Source organism: Vulpes lagopus, chromosome 13, assembly GCF_018345385.1.
Source record: "Vulpes lagopus strain Blue_001 chromosome 13, ASM1834538v1, whole genome shotgun sequence".
Classification (NCBI taxonomy): Eukaryota; Metazoa; Chordata; class Mammalia; order Carnivora; family Canidae; genus Vulpes; species Vulpes lagopus.
The window spans coordinates 17,738,001-17,754,415 of record NC_054836.1 but is presented as its reverse complement, the minus strand read 5'-3'; the positions used below and the strand labels follow the sequence as shown (position 1 = coordinate 17,754,415).

Below are 16,415 nucleotides of genomic sequence, written 5' to 3'. Positions count from 1 at the left end.
TTCCCATTTAAAAAACTTATATGGTATACGAAAAGATGAAAATCCTATGGAAACAACGGAAAAGTACAGAAGGGTAATGGATTCAATTTTACAGGCCTGGGGACAACTTTATACAATTTATATATCATAAAATTCACTTAAAAAGTGTACAGTTTAATGATTTTTAGTATATTTACAGAGTTGGACAACCATTTCCATGAAACGGAACCCATAGCCACTGGCCATCACTATGTATCCCACCCTTCCTGCTGGCCTCTGATAACCACTAACCTACTTTCTGTCTCTATGAATTTGTATATTCTAGATATTTCATATGAATGGAATCATACCATATGTGATCTGATGTGATTACCTTCTTTCACTTAACGTAATGTTTTCAAGGTTTACCCATGTAAACCTTGTGATAGGAGTCAGAACTTCATCCCTTCTTTATGGTCATATAGTATTCTATTGCCTTGATAGAATACATTTTGTTTTATTCTTCAGTTGACAGACATTTGGGCTGTTTCCACTTTTTGGTTATTATGAATAATGCTGTGATCAATATTCATATTTGCATTTTTTGGTGTTGATACACATCTTCATTTATTTTAGGTAATAGATGTCTAGGAACTGCTGGGCAATATGGTAACTCCTATGTTTAACATTCTGAGGAACTACCAAACTTTTCCAAAGTGGCTGCACCATTTTACATTCCAACCACCAGTGTATGAGGGTTTGTGTTTCTCCAAGTCCTTGTCAATGCTTGTTATTGTCTTTCTTTCTTATTATAGCCATTCTAGTGTGACATGATATTTCATTGTAATTTTAATTTACATTTCTCTAATGACTAATGATGTTGTGCATCTTTTCAAAAACTTATTGGTCATTTGAATATTTTCTTTGAAGAAATATATATACAAATCCTTTGCACACTTTAAAAAAATAGCAACCATTTTATCATTTTTCATGATTCTGTGGGTTGACTAGGTTCACTTGGGCAGTTCTTGTGTTGGTCTAGACTGGGGGTTCTAATGCAGTTATAATCAGATGGCAGCTGAGGCTGCAGTGGCCATTATGTCTCTTTGACACGACTGGAAGTTGATGTTGGCTGTTGGCTTTGTTTTTATGGCTTGAGTTTCTCATCACTTGGGAGTTGGGTTCCAAGAAAAAGTATACCAGGCAGACAAGCCCCATTGTGCAAGCAGTTTGTCAAGCCTTTCCTTGCTTCATACATGCTAGTGTCTCATTGGCCAAGCTCAGTGTCAGTTGGGGCGGGGGGCACTACACAAGCTCTGCCCTTTTTTAATTGTTATTTGTCTTCTTGTTATTGAATTGTAAGAGTTCTTTGTGTATTCTAGATACAAGTCCCGTACAAATCAGATACATGATTTGCAAATATTTTCTTCCAGTTTGTGGGTTTTCTTTCACTTTCTTGACAGGGTCATTTGAAGCACAAAGCTTTTACTTTTGATGAAATCTAATTTGCCTGTTTTTTTTTTTTCTTTCTTTGCTTGTGTTTTCAGGTGTCATACCTAAAACAATCATTGCCTAATTTCTGCTCACAAAGATTTACATCTATGCTTTCTTCCAAGAATTTTCTTTCTTTTCTTTTCTTTTTAAGATTTATCTATTTAATTGAGAAAGAGAACAAGTGTACAAGAAGGGGGAAGTAAGAGAAGGGGGAAGGGCAGAGGGAGAGAGGAGGCTGACTCTCTGTTGAGCACAGAGCCTGATGTAGGGCTCTCCATCTCACCACCCTGAGATCATGACCTGAGCCAAGGCCAAGAGTGGGACGCTTAATGGACTGAGCCACCCAAGCACCCTAAAAGTCTTGTTTTATATGCTTACATTTATGATCCATTTTAAACTAATACTTCATTTTTGTGTATGTACGACATGAAGAAAGGGTCCAGATTCATCCTTGTTTTTTCATCCTTTTGTATATATATGTCCAGTTGTCCCAGCACCTTTTGTTGAAAAGACTATTCTTTCTCCCTCGAATTGTTGTAGCATACTTGTTAAAAATCAGTTGACTACAAATGTAAGGGATTATTTCTGGAATGTCAATTCTATTCTAGTGATCTTATGTATAATCTAGTCTTATAAAGCTGGGCCACATTTAATATTTATTACCTTACAGTCTTTGACAGATAGTAGATGTGAAATAAATGTTGACTACATGAATATTTTATTTGGCACATATGTTCTGGTATTTTGATTAAGATAGCTCAATCCCTTTCCTTGTTGTCACTCTTCTATGCATAGATACCACCCAGCAAAAGGACACAGTTGACAATCCCATAAGTCATCTCTAAACAGCATTCTTTTTTTTCTTCCCTTTTAAAACTGAGACAAAACTCCTAAGCTGTTCATTGTCATATTCAGCACCATATTCAGAGGGCTCCAGGAAAAGTGCAGTAGGAAGCAGCAAAAAGAGACACTGACATACTCTGCGCTCTGCTTTGGCATGCTGCTGGAACTCCTTGGTCTTATCATTTCTCATGTTATCTAGCTTCTGCTGAAGTAGAAGGGAATTGCTAAAGGCAGGCAGGCTGGCGAGTAAAGTGATGAGAAAGCTCTGCACACGACCTGCAGCCCACATCCATCTCTGAGGGCTAAATGCCCTCGGTACCAGCCCTCTTCTGCGCTTTCCCTGTGCTCCAGTTTGCACACACGTGGAGCCAGAGCCCTAATGATGGCCTGTGACTTTCAGAGACTTTGAGGTCACTTTTGGTCCTAAGGAGGATGGGGTGGGCATAATAAGGAATTAAATTCCCGCTTGTCTTTTTGATTTGGGGGCTTCCACGGATAGACCCTCAGATCTCCGATAAAACACCAGTAACAATCCGAACAGAATGTTTCCCACAAGTTCTGCAGAGCTATATGTTTGTGGTTGTTCCATTTGCTGACTCTAAACTCCTATTCTTTTTCCTACCCTCAAAAAAATCGGAGGAAATGTTCTTTTGTTAGGTATCAAAGGTAGATAATTACATTTCTATTTTTACTTTTGAATATTGTGTCATAAAAATAATATTTCTGTCTCCTCAGCCTTCATTATAAAAGTATTCCTGATCCTGTCAGCTCAGCTGATGGTCACTGGGGCAATTGTCAGCGTATTTCTTTTCTGGTAAGTCTTTGTTACTGAGGTACATTAAACACTAAGTTGTTCACATTTCTTCTTATTGAGTCAACTTAATTCTTATCATTAAAAATTATCTATTTTTTATTTATCATTCATAGGGTATGATATCTCTATAGCTTTGTTGTTTCTGAGGCAACTCTTAGACCAAGTTTTGGTAGATTTCTACAGTTTTGCTTCAATATCTTAAGCCAAGACCTTTTTGTTTTACTCTTACTTGGGGCATTATTTAATTTTTTAATTTTCCATAAGCTATTTCCACAGATAAAAGTGGATAAAGGAAAAAAGTGGAGATTATGGAGGGCTTGGAGACTTGCAATGCTGTTAAATGCAAAATTATTTTGGGGACTGTGATCCATCACTGCTTAAATATAGCCTATGAAAATTTCTATTTACAAGACAATTATATGAGAAATTGATTTTTTTTTGTTTTGTACACATAGCAATCTCAGTATTTTTAAAAAATAAAAATGTCACCAGGAAATTTACATTTATACAAATTTGACTTACATGACTGTCTTTTTTATGAGTCTATTTTAAGAAGCAAGGTGTAGTTATATGTTTTATTATTTCACTTTTCATTTGTCATTGTCAATTATTTTGGGTTTACCCCTTTCTCATGAGATTGTTCTACTTCCACTTAAATATTACATTAGTTAGAAAAAGAAACTATTGTATAAAACTATATTAATTTTTTTTTTAATCAGGAAGGGTTTAAAAGCTTGGGTGCTTGTGAATGCCTGGTTCACCTATGCAATCTTGTAAGTATTCTTGGATTTAATAAAAAGTGATTTTTCTACTGGCTATTGATGGAGGTTCTTTATTAAAAATTAAGTAAAGGTATAACATTCTTGACAAAATTATAGAGATGGAAAACAAGCAAATTAGTGGTTACTAGGAGCTAGGGTATGTGAGTGTTTGTTATCATAAAGGGATGGCACGAAAGAGATCTTTGTTGATGTTTTAATGATGGGATAGTTTCAAATCTTGATTATGGTGCTGGTGACACATATCTACATAGATTTGTGTCATAGTTCTATGACATAGCATTATACACATATTATATCAATGTCAAATTACTTGTTTGTGGGTATTATACTATATATCTGTATGATGTAACCAGTTGGGGAAACAAAGTGAAGAATACATAGTACTCCTCTGTCTTTTCACAACTTCCTGTGAATCTGTAATTATTTCAAAATAAAAATTTTTTAAATTCTGTGGATGACAATGAGCAAAGGTAATAATCTGCATATATTTTTGTTTGTTTTATACTTACTATCAGATAATAATGTATAACAATATATCTTTATATCTACCTATATCATATGATATAATCACTGGAAGCAAATAACACATGGCTTTAAATTATCCTCAGGCCAGCATTTTTTGTCATACTCATCGTCCTTGCTTGCTGTGGGAAACTCCGCCGTCAGGTGCCTGCGAATTACATTCTCCTGGGATTATTTGTAAGTAAACTTTGTTAGCACTTGCAGCTCGCCTCTGTAACATATTTCTGTCACATTAGTAATTCCACTCCTTTTATTGTGAAAATCTTCATGTGGAATACTACAGACAGTATTTGTGAGATGTTCTCTTGGCTGGATTCTGGTTGTAACAAAGTCATAAACTTCCTTGACTTCCATGAGACTTCCTGCACACTCCTCTCCCCCTTTTTAAAAACATTTGTTTTTTATTCATGAGAAACAGAGGCAGAGACATAGGCAGAGGCTCCCGGTGGGGAGCCCCATGCAGGACTCAGGACTCAATCCCAGAACCCCAGGATCATGACCTGAGCCAAAGGCTCAACTGCTGAGCCACCCAGGCACCCAGCCTGCACACCCTTTTACTCAGTTAGGGGGATTGGGGCCCCGGGGGCTACTCCTTTGCCAGCAAACTTGCCTCTGAGGGGCCACCCAGAGTCTGGGCTACATTTCAGGAATAGTGAAAGTGACTATTACTAGCCCTGTGCCAGGCACAACAAACCCATTTTTATGGAAAGTGGGTAAGAAGTATAATTTTCCTTATTTTTGTAAGATTTTTTTTTTTTTCATTTCAAGTTTCACTGGGAGAGGAAACCAGCTTGGCGCAGTTTCTCCCTATTTCCCACCTTGCGTCTCAGTTCAGGAGGGCTTTTCAGGGGCAGAGAGTTGGGGGGGTACTGCTAGTGGAGCGGGGGGGCCTTCTGGTTCCTGGCTCTCCTCACTTAGTCATGGTCTAGTTCTTGGTTCACCAGCACCTCCTGTGGGGCTTCTACTCATGAGGCCTCACCACACTGGTCCTTCCTCTCAGATCCATGCTGCTCTGGGCCACAGAAAACGTTTGGCTCCATTTCTTGCAGCCAGTTCTTTTCCCTGCTGCTCACGAGGATTCCAGGATCTCAGTAACCTCCCATTGTGAAGATTTGCTTACCAATTGATTTATTCTTTATCTGGTTCCATATCAGATTTGAGGTAGCTTATAAAAATACCCCCACTATAAGAAAATCAAGATAAACCGGTGGAGAAATCTTATGGAAGGAAAAATAAGGGTAGGAAAATAAAGCCAGTGTTTAGATTAGTGTACAAAATGCATAGTCCGGGGCTCCTGGGTGGCTTGGTCAGTTAAGTGTCTGACTTAGGTTCAGGTCATGTTGCCAGAATCCTAAGATTGAGCCTTGCATCGGGCTCCCTGCTCTGTGAGGAGCCTGCTTCTCCTTTTCCCTGTGCCTGCCGCTCCTCCTGGCTGTGCGCTCTCTCTCTACGTCAAATAAATAAAATATTAAACAAAATATTTTATTTATTTATGAAAGACAGAGAGAGAGAGAGGCAGAGACATAGGCAGAGGGAGAATCAGGCTCCTCTCAGGGAGCCAGATGTGGGACTTGATCCTTGAAGTCCAGGATCACGTCCTGAGCTGAAAGCAAAGCATAACCGCTGAGCCATCCAGGAGTCCCAATAAAATCTTAGAGGAAAAAAAGAAAAAAGCATAGTTCTATGCATGCTGAATAGTCAAAGCAATCCTGAGAAAGAGGATTAAGACTGGAGGTATCACAATCCCAGATGTCAAGACCTACTACAAAGCCAGAGTAATCAAAATAGTATGGTATTGGCAAAAAAAAAGACACAATGGATCAATGGAATGGAATAGAGACCCCAGAAATAAGCCCACAACTATATGGTCATTTAATCTTCGATAAAGAAGATAAGAATATACCATGGGAAAAGGCAGTCTCTTCAACAAAAGGTACTGGGAAAACTGGACAGCCAAATGCAGAAGAATGAAACTGGACCTCTTCCTCACACCCTATGCAAAAATAAACTCAAAATGGATTAAATACCCAAATGTATGACCTGAAACCATAAAACTCCTAGAAGGACACCTGGGCAGTAGACTCTCGAACACTGGCTTTAACCTGGGCTCTTGAACACTGGCTTTAGCAACACTTTTTTCATCTGTCTTCTCAGGCAAGGGAAACAAAACCAAAAACAGCTGGGACTATATCAAATTAAAAAGCTCTTGCACAGGGAAGGAAACCATCAATAAAACAAAATGGCACCCTACTGAATGGGAGAAGGGTTTTGCAAATGGCACATCTGACAAGGGGTTAATATCCCATCTATCTACCTAGATACGCACATAAATGAACACTAAGAAAATCTAATAATAAACGCACAGAGGACCTGAATAGACATTTTCCCAAAGAAAACAGATGGCCAAAGGATGAAAAAAGAAAAAAAGCTCAACATTACAGTCTATATGGAAATGTGATATATCACTTCACACAAGTCAGAAATGGCTACTATCATAGGGCCAAGAAATAACAAGTGTTGGCGAGGGTGTGGAGCAAGTAGAAGAAGAAACTCAAGAGGAAGGTTGGAAGCAAGCACATTATTAAAATATCAGGTGTACGTGGAGCAGATATACCCTTTTAAACCTATCCTGGAGGGATCCCTGGGTGGCGCAGCGGTTTGGCGCCTGCCTTTGGCCCAGGGGCGCGATCCTGGAGACCCGGGATCGAGTCCCACGTCGGGCTCCCGGTGCATGGAGCCTGCTTCTCCCTCTGCCTGTGTCTCTGCCCCTGTCTCTCTCTCTCCTGGAAATAAGGACAGCTTTGGTAAAGTTAGCAACGCGGAGACTCAGGCAGCCACTCGCTGGCTTGGGGAAGCGCGGAGATGCAACCCAGGCGGGACTCCAGGCTCCGGGCGCTCTCCTCGCCTCTTGCACCCAAGGTGGGCGGCTGGAGAAGTTCAAAGCCGCTCCGCGGTTACGAGGCGTCTGCATTCTCCCCTCCCCTCCCCGAGACTAGAGGATTCTTTCCCGGCTCCTGGGCGCACTGGAGGGTCAGCCAAGGCTCCGGGTTTGCCTCTGGTGGAGCGCCCCACCAGCTGGGGAAGGTCGGAGGGCCCTTTCGGCGGCCCCCGTTCACGGTCGTCTCACTCCGCTCCACTCGGCTGTGCCGGGATGTGCCGGGACCGTGCGCCCGGGCTCTCCCAGCGGGCCCCGCCCCCGGCCCGGACAGGCCCCGCCCCCGCCCGGACAGGCCCCGCCCCCATGGGCGCCGACAGGTGCAGCTCTGCGCCGAAAAGGCCTCCATCCTCCTCCCTCATCTGAGGTTTGACGTTCTCCCCCGAGCACTGTAGGAGAGGTGACTGCTGAGGCTGTTGGTGAAGCATTAGTAGAAATAGCATACTCCGCTTTGATAAATTGTTAAGCTTCTGTGTGGGTGGCCCCATTTGGTGAATGACGAAATATGGTCTGCAGAAAAACCTTTTATTATGGTTTCGATAGTCCTGATGCATACCTATTTAATTCCCTAAATACGTTCAAAGTTACTCCTGTGTTCTAAGAATTTTTACTAAGAAGATAATCTTGTCGGTCTTAGGGGAAATGTTAGGAATGTTAGTTCTACTATTGGTTTCCCATAATTAACCTTCCTGTAGCTTCATGCGCTAGGGTTATGCATGTTCCCACTTGCTCCCTGGACCCTGCCAAAACACACGCACCCTTAAATCATCTCCTCTGGCTTCTGGGTCTCTGGATCCCAGTTCTGATTCACTATGCATTTTGTTTCTAGACAGTTCTTCAAGGTCTGCTGCTCGGAGCCGTATCAGTGTAAGTCTTTGATGCACATTTCCTTTCCTATGTGTGCTGTTCTTTGTATGTGAACAATAATCACAATCTCTGGTTTTAGTTTCTATAATGCCGAGGAAGTGCTGTGGGCAACAGCAGCAACTGCTCTGGTGACCTTGTCGCTCACTTTATTTGCTCTTCAGACAAAAGTATGTATCATAGAAACTGATTCTGTCATAAGGGGGTGTGTAGATGTGTTCCTTTGCCCCTGCTGACCCACTCTTATCCCTCCTCCCTCCTGCTCACGGCTGTCCTGTGGGCTCCTCCGTGGCCTCCCCACCTTCTGGCTTCCGACTTTCCTAGTAACCACGTTCAAAAATCAAAAAACAAAAACAAAACAGAACAACAATAACAAAAAAAAAAACCCACCCCAAAACCCAGGTGAAATTAATTTTAATCATATATTTTATTTAATCAAATACATGCAAGGCTCTAACATTTCAGTAGTCAATATAACAAAAATATTGAACTATCTTACATCCTTTTTTGGACTAAAATTCAAATCCAGTGTATATTTTCTACTAACAGCACACTTCACTTCAGACCAGCCACACTTCAAATGCTCACTAGCCACAAGTATTGATTGCACAGCTGTAGACAAACACTTTTTTAACAGCCATCAGAATCGTCTGGAGGGCTTGTGAAAACACAGGTTCCCTGGGCTCTGCCCTGGAGTTGCTGCCTCAAAAAGTCTGGGGCATGGGCCCTGGAATTTGCATTTCACAGGTGATGCTGATGGTGCCTACTACGTCAGATTACTCTCCTGCTGTGCAAAGGGTAGGGAGTGACAGGGTGGGGGTGGGGAACAGAAGATTTAGGAACATTGCTTTGACAAGAAAATATCATAGAGTCAGGGATCTTCCTTCACTGCATAATTTTATTCAGGTCAGAAGATGAATAGACCCCTTTCTTTAAAATAATCCTCATCTTTCCCAGCCTGATTTGGTCCCTAATTTATTAAAAAGGCAAAACCAATAAGCATATTAATAAATTTTGAAATTACCAAAGAATGATTAGTAATAATTTTGAAAGCTTTAGTATCTTTTTATTAAAATATATGCCTACAAACATGAAAAGATGTCCAGTTAACATTGGCCTATTTCATTCCATTACTGTATTCTATGCACAACACTTTTTAAAATATGAATAATTATGATCAGGCTATACATACAAATTTACATCCTGTTTATTCAAGGTAAATTTATTAGGGAAATTTCATATAAATACAAAAATAGAATAGTATAATGAACCTTCATGTATCTATGGCTCCTGTAATTTTCTCCATACTCCTACCCACTTCTCCTTCCTGAAGCAAGTTCCAGTCAACGCCACACTTTTTAATGTAGCATTTTTCCGTGATGGGAGCAAATGAATTTGAATGGTTCTCAGAAATGTCCTGGGTGTTATTAATAGATGGGTCAGTGTCTGTCTATGGGATATAAATTGCAACTCTAAACATCCTGAAATTCCTTATAAGTGATAATTGAGTTGTTTTTGTGTTATGTTTCCTCAGTGGGATTTCACCATGCTGAATGGAATGCTGTTTGTTTTACTCTTCGTACTTATTATCTATGGAATTCTCTTACTCTTCATACGATCATATGTAAGTGGGATCTCTTTTGAGCAACCTCAGAGAATCATTAGAAATTTCGGGTGAAGTGCTGATTGTGTTGGCCTGTATCCTCTGAGAAACAGACAAGCGGGGTGAACCACATGAGGTGTGGGCATAAAGACTGAGCCCCTTTTCTAGACTATAACTGTCTTTCCTGTATTCTATGCACAACACTTTTTAAAATATGAATAATTATGGGGCCCCTTACAGGGTCGTGGGGGTGAACCTTCCCACAGGGCAGGTCAGATTCCTTCTGTACATGGGTGCTGCCTGTTTGAAGTGCTAGCAGTAGAGACATGGGCTTTTTCAGACTTTCCCAACAGCAGCCTAGTGGAGGCTCCTTATTTTCCAATTCAGCTTAGCTTGCCTGCCTTCCTTCGTTCCTTCGTTCCTTCGTTCGTTCGTTCGTTCCTTCCTTCCTTCCTTCCCTCCTGCCCTCCCTCCTTCCTTCTGTATCTTCATTGACTTCTTACGAGATATCAGACAGCCTGTGGTTTTTCACATAGGCATTTAATTCTCATGACCTTCCTGAAAAGTACATATGCCATCTATTGTATAGATAAGAAACCAGGCTCTGAAAAATTAAATAATTCATCCAGGTTCACTCGGGGAGTAAGTGGTAGGAGCAGGATCAAAGCCGCATCTGTGTGGAGAGTGCCATCCATGCTCTCTGTAGCACAGCACACCATCTGGGGGTGGAGGCTGGAGGGGGTGTGAGAGGTAGAGGCATAGCATCTGGCCCTGCGGCCTGCCTGTCATCGGCACCTTGTGTGGAGACCCCATGGGCAGCCAGCTCCACTGAGGACTGGCTTGGGGCCTGTGACCTTTTGATTCCAGCCCTAGGGCAAGCTTGGCCCAGTTGCTGAATCCAGGAGTTTCTTTGGTAACAAGTAGACAGGTTAAGTGATCTTCAGACATAAGCACCCGTTCCACCTGAATTGGTTTAGCTTTATGAATGACCATATAGATTTACAGTGAGGGAGATAGCATCTATACTTAATGTAATGTATTTAATTCATTTATTTTTAGCATCTGTATTTTAGAGATAAACTCAGATATCACAAAGACGTGCCTTAGAAGGCTACACAGCTCTTCACTTACAATTATGGATGGTAGCTCAGATATTGTTAGTAATAATCCAAACATTCATTAGGTTGGTTCCATAGGCCTTTGCAATACCATTGATGTGCAGTTAGGAAACTGTGTTTCCTACTAGATAGATGAACCCTAGTTCCCACTGTAAATTTCCTTCCCCAAATATCTACAATATATATAGTATTACACAGGCATTTAAATGGAAGACTTTGACAGAACCTTGTTGTAAGTATACATGTTAGTTTGACTTTGGCAATTTTGAATTCTTCAGATCCAGTAATCAGGCATTTTCTTACTATTAGCTCAGTCCAGAAACACTGGCCCTCCCACACTGTGTCACTGACTCCTGATTTGTATCCTTCACCAGGAATCTTCCCTGGTTAGCAGAATGCTCTGTCCATTCATCTAGGATGGGCTTTCTTGTCCTGAAGAGTGAATGGCATTATTTTTCTTACATGTTATGCACCCCTGCCTTATCTTTTTCCCACATAGAGGCAACCCCTTTGGCATTCAGATCAGTCTCATATTCTGATAAGGGCTGTTTTGGTTGCAAGGAGGAGATACTGCACAGACTAGCTAGAAGCAAAGACCCAGGGATGTTCATGGAGTTCCTAGGTGGGAAGAAGCAACCGGACTCACAGAAATGGAAATCCCACCTTCCTCTCCTGGGCTGGGTTGATGGGCCACCTCTGTATGGTAATAGCTCCAGCACTAGTTCATGATACAGTGGCCTCTGGGAACTGGTTTCTGACTAGCCAGTGCATCATCTGCTTGGTCCCAGTCACATAAAGGTTTCTCATCAGTCAAGAGAGTCACTGCTGTTGGAGCAGATGTCTTCCACCTCTTGTCAATCAGCTCTAGCTAGGGTGCACGAGGGTCCCTATTTTCCCAGAGTTACCTGTTCCAAGAACTGAATGTAGGGGCAGATACCGTAGGAGGGCTATGTGATGGCGCAAAAAGTGAAACATATCTAGTATGGTCTACCTGCCCTGCCACGCATGAGATGTTTAACACTTGATAAAACTGTTTTGGCAAGGGTAGTTGTCATTTGTTTCCTGAATGGAATTGAGTGGGTGCTATTTGACCACTATGTTCAAAAAGATGAATTTCCCCACAGATTTGCCTTTCCTTAATATTGGATCCTTATCTAACAGCAGTGACCCAAGTGAGCCCTTTCATTATTCCAAATCTTGTTCTTAATATGCAATTGTTTCTTCTCTTTGCAGTGGTTGCATCTGTTGTATGCTGGACTTGGAACTATAGTCTTCTCACTTGTAAGTCCATCTCTCCCTCACCCCGACAAAGCATATGGTATGTGCCTTGACAGGGCCGCTAAGCCCATGCTAGGTCCAGAGTCAAGTAGCTTGACTATTCCCCTCCTGTGCCTCCTTTCCTCTTTTCGTTCCTTCTCCTTTTTCTTTATAAAGACAATTTTTAGAGCTTTTTTAAGTTCACAGTGACACGGAGAAGAAGGTATCCCCTCAGCCCCATACCTGCGTGGCCTCCCCCATGACCAATACCACCCACCAGAGCCATACGTTTGTTACACTGACGAACCCATACTGACACAGTATAATCACCTGAAGTTTACATTAGCCTTCACTCCTGGTGTGGGATGGTCTATGGGTTTAGGTAAACATACACTGACTCCTTCCATCATTACAATATCATAGAGTATTTTTCACTGTTCTAAAAATCCTTTGTGTTCCACCTCTTGATCCCTCCCCTATGTCCATCCCCTGGCAACCCCTGATCTTTTTCCTGTTTCCAAATTTTGCCTTTTCCAGAACGTCCTATAGTGGGAATCATAGAGTCTCTAGCAGCCTTTTCAGAATGGCTTATTTCACTTAGTGAGGTGAACTTCAGATTCCTGTATGTTTTCTTGGCTTGATAGTTCATTTCTTTTTAGTGCCGAATAACATTCCATTGCCTAGATGTGCCACCATTCATGTATCCATCTACCTACTGAGGGGCGACTCATTTGCTCCCACGTCTTAGCAATTTTGAAAAGCTGCTCTAAATATCCATGTCAGGGTTTTGTGTTTTCAAAATCTTTGGGCCCATTTTAAAATCAGATGGTTTGTTTGCTTAACTGAGTTTTAAGAGTTTTTTTTTTCTTGTATATTTTGGTAATACTCCTTTATCAGACGTGTGTTTTGCAAATACTTTCTCCTCTCTATGGCTTGTTCTCTCATTCACTTAACATTATTTTTCACAAAGCAGAAGTTTTGAATTTTAATGAACCCCAGATTATGCATTATTTCCTTTCATAGGTTGTACCTTTGGGGTCATATTTAAAAAGTCATCACCACACCCAAGTCATCTGGGTTTTCTCCTATGTCATCTTCTAGAAGTTTTATAGTTTTGTGTTCTACCTTTAAGTCAGTGATCCGTTGTGAGTTTTTGTGAGGGTGAAAGGTCTTTTCTAAATTTGTTTTTTTGCATATAGATGTTCAGTTGTTCCAACACCACTGGTTGAAGAGACCGTCACTGCTCCATTGTCTTGCCTTTCCTCCTTTGTGAAATATCAGTTGATTATATTTATGTGGATCTATTTCTGAGCTCTCCAGTCATTCCACTGATCTATTTGTCTCTTCTCTCACATAACTCTAACAAAAAGGGACACCATGAAGCAAAATGTGGATATTTTTAAGCTGGGTGATAATGTGTGGAATTTATTATTCCATTCTCTCTACTTCTGGCTGTGTTTAGAAATGCCAAAAATAAACAATTAAAAAGAAACCCTAAAACCTAAAATATGTGACCTGATAAAAGCATAAAATGGAATACCATGTAGCCTTTAAAAAAGGATGAACTCAATCCATCTCTGCTAAGATATGGAGACCATTATTTTTAAATGAGAAAGCAAAGACAGAACATCTTTTTTTTAGGGCCAGTCAAATTTAACAGTGAGTGAGGCGGATGGTATACCAACTTTATGACACTAGTGTTAATAAGTTCTGAAGGCTCACTACCATCAGAGTAGCCAAGACAGAGCATTCTATATATACGACTACATTTAAAAAAAAAAAGATAAGTGTGTGTGTGAATGACCAACATGACACCGAAGGAGAAGAACAAAGTTGGAGGATTGATGCTACCCGACTTCAAGACTTCTTATGAAGCTACAGTAAGCAAGACAGTGTGGGATGAGAAGGGGGTGATAAACCACAAGAGCTGTAGAGGTGAGGCAGGGTGTTACACCAAATGCTCCTGGGGTCTGAATCTCACCCAAGGCTTCCCTATGGGCTGGCTGTGTCTTAGTTGTGTCCTGAGCCTCATTCTCCTTGGGAGGGGAGGGGACAACTGGATCCCAGCTCATCTTATTCTCTCACTTCTCTGTCTACCTTCAAAAACATAATTTAACCTGGGAGGTGCAGTCCTAACCACCAAGACGTGTCTGTAAAATAATTAGAAGTTATTATCCCTCTTATAAGAAGAAATAAGATAAAGTCAGGAGTTCTCAGAGCAGAGGAAGAGAGAAAAGCACTTCTCCATAGAAGTCAGGATGCCAGGGTGATAAATGAAGGCTGGAAGCTCAGCTGCTGGGCAGCCTGTCTTCTAGGGTGATCAACTGTCCTGGTTTGCCTAGCACTGAGGGGTTTCCAAAGACACACAAAGTCCTGGACAAACTGGAATGATTGGTTACCCTAGCTTATTCCACACCCCCCAAAGTTGCTAGAATCAGTCATAGGGAGGGGGGAGAAGAGGGAAGAAGGGACTCAGTGATCCAGGTGAGGCACCTGCTTTGGCATCCTGCCCAGCCTTGGGTTCGACTTCCTTCTCCACCATTGCCACAGTGTGATCTTGCCTTTTGGGAGGCTCAGTCAATCTCCCCTCCCTCTACTGGGTTGATCACATATTACATGAGGGATGTCTGTAATGAGCTGGCATGAAGGTACCCAGGAGGTGCCCACTTCCTTTCCTCCCTCTCTTCTCTCCTTTCCTCCTGATTCTTCCAAGTTTGAGTGGCAACCAGGGCCCACGGAGAGTTGGTACCTGAATTACTTGAGATGGGTCTTACTGAAGTGGATATTGTTCTAAATGAATTATTTTATTTATTTGTTTTTAATTATTTTAAAGTTTTATTTAAATTCAATTAATTAACATATAACGTATTATTAGTTTCAGAGGTAGAGGTCAGTGATTCAGCCGTCTTATATAACACCCAGGGCTCATCGCATCACGTGACCTCCTTAATGTCCATCATCCAGTTGCCTCATCCCCCTGCCCCATTTTTCTCCCCTGCCCCATTTTTTTAAAAAAAAGTTTTATTTATTCATGACACACACACACACAGAGAGAGAGAGAGAGAGAGAGAGAGAGAGAGATTGAGAGAGAGAGAGAGAGGCAGAGACACAGGCAGAGGGAGAAGCAGGCTCCATGCAGGGAGCCTGATGTAGGACTGGATCCCAGATCTCCAGGATCACACCCTGGGCTGAAGGCAGGCCCTAAACCGCTGAGCCACCCGGGCTGCCCCCTGCCCCATTTTTCAAGCATCCTTTAAGCCCCAATAATTCTCTATAGTGCCAGAGTTGATCTCTCTTGGGGCTCTGTGGCTCTACCTCACAGCACTAGATTCTTAGTCTAGAGTTGATATAAAGAAGTTAGGGGCCACTTATTTTCTTTTCCTCCTCTAATGTACTCATGTTGCCTGGGGCTGCTTACCTGGCAACAAACACAAGGGCAAGAGGGCTCTCTGACTTTTTTCTCCATGTGTTAGGAGCTCATAATCTTACCTACTGTAGCTGAGCTAAAACGTTTAATTTGGGAACTATTTAACCATATACAAATCCCATCTTCTCCTCCTTCTATTTTGAAAATACCAGCATCATCTTAAGCCATCCCATTGCCGAGGTTTGAAAAATGCTATCATCCAAAGCTCTAAGAGCTCTAAGAACTCAGAATTATTGCTGTGTGTGAATCTAAATGTCAGGGGCTATCTTTATTTTCATTCTTTTTTCAGCAAGAACATGTGGGAAATTCACCAAGACAGAGAATTTTGTAGTTTATCTCTGTCCAATCATCCCACCTGTCCACCTTATTGACTAAAGGCACAAAGGTTTCTGGATTTGGAAAGCAAAAGAAACCTTACAGATTTGAACCCACTGGCATCAGGAGGATGAAGCACTTGCTATAATAGATAGAAGACTCACTTGGGGACATAGTGAATGGTTGAGGCTGTAAAAAGAACATATATAATCACAAACTGACTTTCTGCCATATATTTACTAATGCTAAAATATTTTCCAGATAATTTAGGATACCTATTTGATAGACATGTATAATTTAGGTAGCTAATTCTTCTTTCTTTTCTTTAAGTACTTGGTGATGGATGTGCAGCTCATGGTGGGAGGGCGCCACCATCACTCTGACCTGGACCCTGAAGAGTATGTTTTTGCTGCTCTGAACATCTACTTGGACATAATCAACCTTTTCCTTTTTATTTTGCAACTGGTTGGACTGGGACGGTAG

At 41.4% G+C, this 16,415-nt stretch overlaps 1 protein-coding gene across 1 annotated transcript in view; it reads left to right on the top strand.

The window, feature by feature from the left end:
• Nucleotides 1-16,415, top strand: part of LOC121475026 (protein lifeguard 2-like) — a 27,012-nt gene extending 10,597 nt beyond the window's left edge. The window contains exons 3-10 of the mRNA XM_041728160.1: nucleotides 3,031-3,109; nucleotides 3,829-3,882; nucleotides 4,500-4,590; nucleotides 8,178-8,215; nucleotides 8,295-8,382; nucleotides 9,747-9,836; nucleotides 12,167-12,214; nucleotides 16,263-16,415. Of these exons, the coding sequence (XP_041584094.1) occupies nucleotides 3,031-3,109; nucleotides 3,829-3,882; nucleotides 4,500-4,590; nucleotides 8,178-8,215; nucleotides 8,295-8,382; nucleotides 9,747-9,836; nucleotides 12,167-12,214; nucleotides 16,263-16,415 (641 nt within the window). The remainder of the gene's footprint in view (nucleotides 1-3,030; nucleotides 3,110-3,828; nucleotides 3,883-4,499; nucleotides 4,591-8,177; nucleotides 8,216-8,294; nucleotides 8,383-9,746; nucleotides 9,837-12,166; nucleotides 12,215-16,262) is intronic.